The sequence below is a fragment of the Ictidomys tridecemlineatus genome, chromosome 10, assembly GCF_052094955.1.
Source record: "Ictidomys tridecemlineatus isolate mIctTri1 chromosome 10, mIctTri1.hap1, whole genome shotgun sequence".
NCBI lineage: Eukaryota > Metazoa > Chordata > Mammalia > Rodentia > Sciuridae > Ictidomys > Ictidomys tridecemlineatus.
This window is the reverse complement of record NC_135486.1, coordinates 143,653,569-143,660,869: the sequence shown is the minus strand read 5'-3', so window position 1 is coordinate 143,660,869 and position 7,301 is coordinate 143,653,569. Positions and strand designations below refer to the sequence as shown.

Here is a 7,301-nt window from a genome sequence, read left to right as displayed (position 1 = left end):
CTGAAAAAAATAACAGGATATTACTGAAGATGTGCAGTCATCCACAAAATGCCAAGGAAACCATAACCTGCTCAGGTTTTCTATACAAAGTACTAGCAATGGGACCCACAGGCCCTCCATTTTTGAGATGGGGCCTTGCTAAGTTCCCCAGGCTGGCCTGAAACCTGTGATTCTCCTGCCTCAGCCTCCTGCCCTGTTTGTTCAGTTATTTACTTTTGGAACTTTTGATTATTTGCCAGGAAAGAATGCCTCTCTTTCTGACAAGCTTTTATTTTCCTCTTTTCCCAACATCCCGGTTATTAGCTGTCCACAAAGTCGGTCTCCCTTGAGCCTGAATTCCACTTCTCAAGTCTGTTCTCTCGCTCCATCTCAGGGGTGCTTGGGGACAAGCACAAGGAGACCTAGCCATTAGGGCTTTAGTGTTATGTCCTCTGAGTAGTAAGGGCAGCATTTTGGGAATCAGCAAATTAAAGCCTTAGTCTGCAGTGGACAACTCCACAACTGAACCATTGTAGACAATATTTTGTTATAAGAGATGTTGTGTGATTTTGTGTACACAGCACACAATGTTTCACACATTTTATGTATATAAGTATACAAATACACTTAGGGAAAACCTCCAGACTATTTCTCCAAATGACTAACATAGTCAATAAAATAAAATAAAATAGAAGGGGCAAATTTATAGCCCTTAGAATTTAAACAGAATGGAAAGACATTTATTTTTTATGAAACTTTAGCGGGGATATGCCCCAAGGATGATCTGGCCTCAATAAAGGGCCAATTTTTTCTGTACCTAAAATGACCCAAGCAAATCATCAGACTTGGTGGTCAACAGAGGAAATGGTGGTCACTTGTGCTATAGAGCTCCACTCTCCAAAGGACTTGTTCATAACACCCCTTAGCAAAATGGGGCCACCATAGTGTATGTTTGAAAACACATACAAAGAACACAGTGAATGCAAATAAAAAAATTAGTGAAGCTATAAGCCACTTACAAATACATGAGAACTGTCCCCATACAAAAGGGTTCACAATCTGAAATGGCCATTTAAAATGGCAAATAGTGTTAAGGGTAACATTGTAAACCAACTCAAATATGGGGGAAAATATGTACTATACAACATAAAGTTTTTGAAGATTTTTCTTTTAGGTAAGATTTGTAGAAAACCTAGGGACAGATTTTATGTCAGAAAATGGTCCATATCGCCCAAAAATGTCTTTTGACTGGATAGTAAAATAATACTTGTCGGAAGTCAATAACTGAGACAGAGTACAGGCCATTGGGAGTGGAAAAGCTTTGATTCCTCCAACTTTCTTCCAAATCAACGTGTTAGCTGAGTTCCCGTGGCACAGGAAGAGGTGGTAGCTCTCCACAGGAGCACACCTAGGGTCGACCTCGCTGATGTTCCAAGTCAGGGCGATGCCCATGGGTCTCCGCACACGCTTCACTTTGAGCTCTGGCTTCTGGGGAGGGAGTGTGTCCTGGATTTTGTCCACCAATTCAGGGAGTAGTGGTGGTGGTTCTGGGAGAGGTGGCAGGTGCTCAAAGGAATCAAAACCCTAAAAGCATATTTGTAAAGAAGTTTAGCAAGCCAGTTGGCTGGGAACTGACTATTTTAAAGTGGTCTACTGCAGCTGTTCAAATATATATTTCCCATTCTTCACTCCTTTTATCGAAATAACAAACAGGATATTTCAAGAATATGTGAGGCTGAATCCAGGGTTTTTAAGCATGAGGCTCTTTTGCAGCTAAGATGTCTACATTCTGGAATATCACTGATCCAGAATGGGATAGGTCTCAAACATTCTGGATAAATATCACATCTTATTTCCAAATTGTTTCCAAACACTGAGCTAATTTACATGAAAGTATTAGTATGAGAAAACCAATTAGCCTCAACCCTTTTCAACAATGGATATGACAAAACAATTCTTTCTTAATTTGTTAGATGAAAAAAGGATTTTAATATCTATAGTTTTTGTAAAATTTAACTAAATCATTTTAATTAAGTAAATAAGTAGACTCATGATAGCATATTTTAAAAGCCCACTGAAGTGTTATCAGTTGAAATGTGAGCCACATGTTTCTTCAAGAGTAAAACAGAGTAAAACAGATACTTCCCACTCAATTTGGAAGGCAAGTCCCTGACAGAGCATTTTATATTAGTACCTCAGCTGTATTTTCTGCCACTGGGATTATTTCTTTTGAATTTAAAGCAGCTTTCGAAGGTGACTCCTGGGTAGGTGCTGGAATTTCTGTGAATAACACAAGGTTTAAAAGAAGAAATATTTAGGTTGGTTGGTAGAAAATCTGCTTGATATATGTGAGGCCCTGGGTTCAAGCCCCAGCAATACTGCCCCCCTACACCAAGTGAAGTTTATAACTGGGCGAGTAGTTCAGAAGGAGAGAGCTTGCCTCACATGTGTAGGACCTGGGTTTGATCCCAAGAATTACAAGAAAAAAAAATTTAACTGCAATAATCAATTCCATGGCTTTTAAGCAGTTTACATTTTAGGTGGTAAATATGAATTAAAATTATAAAACTGTGAAATATGAAGAGACTTCTAATATAAGTTCAGGATTCAAAAGTACCAATATAATTTTCCATTGACAAATATTTTCAATATTTTTCATTGACACGGGGTCTTGCTATGTATGAAGCTCAGGCTGAATCTGGACTTGGGGGCTTAAATGCTCCTCCCACCATCAGCAACCGCCTCCAGCAAAACGGAGCTCACCATCACACGCAGCTTCAAAAAGTCCCTCCTGGGACTCCCGCTAGGTGCCTGGAGGCGGGTACATTTCCACAGGGGAGAGATGGACAAAGATGTCTGCAAACCTAGAGCTCTTTGTGAACACTGAGTATGTAAGGCCCACCAGGCCTGAGGATCCAAATTAAAAGATCTCAGAGGCTGGGATTAGAAGAATCTCTACCAATGAGGTCTGTGTTGAACTGAAAGAAATCAGATATACACTGTGGAATGGAGAAAGGGGGAGGAGAGGAAGAAGAGGGCGAGAGGGGACTGAGGAGATGGGGTGGAGGGAAGGGTGTGGTGGGTGTGAGAGTGGATGAGAACACCTGGGGGAGTGGAAGAAAGGGAGCCATGCTGGAGCACTAGGGCGGGGAGACACAGCAAAGTTCCAAGAGTTTTAACCACTTAGGTCTGTTGTGTCCGGTGGTATAATTGTGTGATATACTTAATGAATCCTCCAATGAAATCAGTATTTTCTATTAATTTAAAGAATAAAATTCTGCACTTTATTTCAACGTTCATTTATCAGTCCCTTCTTTTTACTGGTGTTAAAAACCTTTCAGGAACGGGTAATGGCTTTATGGTCTGAATGCTCGTGAGTCTGTACAGACTTCACACTGACTGAATTAAACAGAACTGGATTTGTGAGAACATGATCTGCAGATCCTCAACAGGTCAGAGGTGAAACAACTTGACAGAAAGACAAGATTCTAAGAAACATAACTTACCATGCATAACACCACTTCCTTCAGGAAAATAAGTCAACAAATCCTTAGCAAATTAAAACAGACTCTCAACTTTGTGTAGATAAAAAACAAAAAGGACTGTTATCCCAATCCCGCTGATGTCCCAAGTGATACCAGTATTGATGTCTTATACTCTCCAGCTTTCATTCTTATCATGAAAAACTATAAGGGTATCTGCAGGACTTTGTAGTCTCACAGCCACAATAGCTAGAAACCCATTCAAGTGCGAGGGGAAAACTGGCCTCTGCTTTCAACTGTTTGACTGCCGGATCCTCTACTGCATTAGGCACCTGTGTGGATACGCACATCCACTCACATTTTTTTTTAAATATTTATTTTTTAGTTATCGGCGAACACAACATCTTTGTTTGTATGTGGTGCTGAGGATTGAACCCGGGCCGCACGCATGCCAGGCGAGCACGCTACCGCTTGAGCCACATCCCCAGCCACATTATTACTTACACTGTAAGAATTATTTTTAGGGCTGGGGATATGGTTCAAGCGGTAGCCTGCTCGCCTGGCATGCATGCGGCCCGGGTTCGATCCTCAGCACCACATACAAACAAAAGATGTTGTGTCCGCCGAAAACCAAAAAAAAAAAAAAAAAAAAAAAGATCAAAAGAATTATTTTTAAAGTTTCTACTTTATATTGAAATGACCAACTGAAAAATATAGTTTTACAAACAGTAAAATCTATCCATTTTAAGCATAATTTTCAAGTTTTGACAAATGTATACACTTAATAAACCATCACCAAAATCAAGACACAATACTGTATCACTCACACACCCAAAGGTTCCTCAGTAACCCTTCCCCCGCCTTTTGGTTGTGGTTTTAGGGACGGAACCCAGGGCCTTGTGCATGCTAGGCAAGCACTCTACCAACTGAGCTCCAGCCCAGCCACTAGCATCCCTTCTCAAACCTCCACCCACACCTGTTCCCATGAAACCATTGGTTGGTGGCACTGAACACCAGGTTTAGGGCCAGTCATGGGGGTGTACAGCTGTAACACCAGCTATTCATGAGGCTGAGGCAGGAAGATCACAAGCAAGCGCAAAGCCAGAGTAATTGAGATCATGTCTCTGAATAAAATAAAAAGGGCTGGGGCTAGGGATGAAGCTCAGTGGTAGAGCACTTGCCCAGCATCTGTGAGGCTCTGGGTTCCATCTCCACCACCAACTAAACAAGAAAAAAACTAAGGTTGCCTTTTCTAACATTTCACATAAATTGAATTACCATAGCACATAGGATTCTTTTAACCCAGCCTGGTTTTTCTGAAACTTATACACTAATAACAGCAATATTTTGTTTGTTTATGGTTCAGTGTTCAGTTGTATGGATGTGAACTCTTATTTGTGCATTCATCTGTTGATGGATTAACAGAATGGATTAACAGAGTCATGATAAGAGTATAGGTGGTCAAGAAACTGCCTGACTACTTTTTAGTATACTTGCTTACCCACAGCATCTATGGTAAAAGTATTTAATTGTTCATCATTTTAGACCTTTTATGTTTTCTAATATGAACATTTAATCCTAATAATTTCCCCTGTCAGCATTGTTTAGCTGTATTGCATACATTCTAATATGCTATCTTTTAATTTTCATCCAGTTCAGAATATTTTATAATATTCCTTTAAGGTTTCTTCTTTTACTCATAGGTTTGAGAAGTCTGTTTAGTTTCCAAATATTCAGGGATTTTCCAGCTACATTTCCATTATAGATTACTCATTTACTTCTTATTTATGATCCAGAATCTGATCTCTTATTGCATGTTACATACACTTAAAAGAATGAGTGTTTGATCATATATTCTAGATCTTGCTGAGAAACACAGCAAGATCCTGTCTCAAAATAAAGTAACAAATTTGTAAAAGGCCAGGAAAGTAGCTGTGTGATTGAGGAGTACTTACCTAGCGCGTGTGAGGCCCTGGATTCCAGCTACCAGTACCCTGCACACACAGACAATGTGGATTTCTGGTTTGGGTTAAATATTCTAGACATGTTGACAGTTTACGTTGCCCTAAAGTCTTTCTTTCTACATATTGATTACTGAGGACTGCTGAAATCTCTAATTATTATTGTTCATTTTCTATTTATGCTTTGTTCCTCTGCAGTTCTGGCAAGGGGTGTGCAGTACTTAGTGACCAGCAGCCTTCTTCCTCACTCACTGGTAACAGCCCTTACCTACTTGCCGTAACAGCAGCACCACCCCAGCTTTCTTAGGACTAGCCCTTCCATGCTCTCCCACGGCTCACCCTCCACCCTCTTACCTCTAACCGATCTGTGTGTTTATATACAAACTGCATCTCTCATGACGTTTGTTATTTAGTCTGACAGCATTTGCTTTTTCATAGAGTATGTAGACCATTTATTATCAACAGAGCTTTAAATCTACCATTCTGCCTTCTCTTCTTCTTTAATCTTGTTGATTCTTTGTATGCTTTTTTGTGTGGCTTCTCTTACTTTAGAACTCGATCTCCACTGTTGGCTAATTTGCTCTGCTACTCTAGGCATTACCATATGTTAAATCATATTCCATCTTTAACTAACACGGTTCCACTCACATAGTGCTCGGCCTTCACCCAGCACCCCGCACGCCTCTAGCCGTCTTTTGCGCTGTAGTTATTGTACATTAACCTCGGCATATATGACAGAACTCCACAAACTGGTGTTATATTTCTTAGCATAGCTCCACTTTCCATCTCATATCATTTTCTTTTTACTTGGAGAATTTTATTTCTGATAGTGAAAATCTGTTGGCCTTATATTTTAGTCAACTTGGGCTGGGGCTGGGCCTCAGTGGTAGAGCACTTGCCTGGCAAGTGTGAGGCACTAGGTTCGATCCTCAGCACCACATATAAATAAATAAAATAATGTACTGTGTCCATCTATAAATGAACACACCACACACACACACACACACACACCCCACACACAAAGTTTATTTTCCTTCAATTTTTGAAAGATATATGCTAGATACAGAATAAAGTGGACAGTGATTTTCCCCAGTCTTTTAATGATGCCATTTGATTTTATTTAGAGACAGGGTCTTACTGTGTTGCCTGGCACCTCATTTTGCTAAGGCTGGCTTTGAACGCTTAATCTCCTGTCTCAGCCTCGAGCGGCTGGGAATACAGGCCTGTGTCACCGCGCTCAGTGGTATGCTTTTCTTGATGTTTATCTTCTTTGGAACTTCTTTTGGCTTGTGACTCATGCTTACTAAAATAACACTAATTCCCAGCCCCAGATTCACTTTTTTTTTGCTTAAGCTGGAGAAAAAGGGCACTGCTGTCGTGCTCTCCCTAAGTTTCTACCTTCATGTCCTGTTGTGTTATGTCTTTTCAACCCCTGCTGTCAGGGTTAGGGAAAAGGTATGTGCCATGAGGAGAAGAGATCCATAATGGCCCCAAACAACGCAGATGTCTTTCTTTTCTTTTTCTTTTTTTTAAAGAGAGAGTGAGAGAGAGGGGGGGACAGAGAGAGAATTTTAATATTTATTTTTTTCTTAGTTCTCGGCGGACACAACATCTTTGTTGGTATGTGGTGCTGAGGATCGAACCTGGGCCGCACGCATGCCAGGCGAGCGCGCTACCGCTTGAGCCACATCCCCAGCCCCGCAGATGTCTTTCAAAGGGTGGATGGATGAACAAGCTGTGATACATCCATGTCATGGGCTACTACTTGGCCATAGAAGGAACATACTACCGATATACAACAACATGAGCAGCACTCAAGAGCACTGTGCTAAGTCGAAGTCAGTCTCAAAGGACATGGACTCTACCATATTTTCATAAC

At 40.7% G+C, this 7,301-nt stretch overlaps 1 protein-coding gene across 12 annotated transcripts in view; it reads right to left on the bottom strand.

The window, feature by feature from the left end:
- Positions 1–7,301, bottom strand: part of Atf7ip2 (activating transcription factor 7 interacting protein 2) — a 76,246-nt gene that overhangs the window by 24,872 nt on the left and 44,073 nt on the right. For 9 of the 12 annotated variants that reach the window (XM_078024625.1, XM_078024629.1, XM_078024632.1 and 6 more), the window contains 2 exons: positions 2,174–2,259; positions 280–1,563 (listed from right to left, as the gene is read on the bottom strand). The exons of 1 other annotated variant lie outside the window; for it this stretch is intronic. In XM_078024625.1, the coding sequence (XP_077880751.1) occupies positions 1,150–1,563; positions 2,174–2,259 (500 nt within the window). In that variant the 3' untranslated portion in view covers positions 280–1,149. Of the gene's footprint in view, positions 1–279; positions 1,564–2,173; positions 2,260–5,416; positions 5,456–7,301 lie in introns of those variants that run through there. 2 more of the 12 variants (XR_013427149.1, XM_078024630.1) reach the window with 2 other exon arrangements.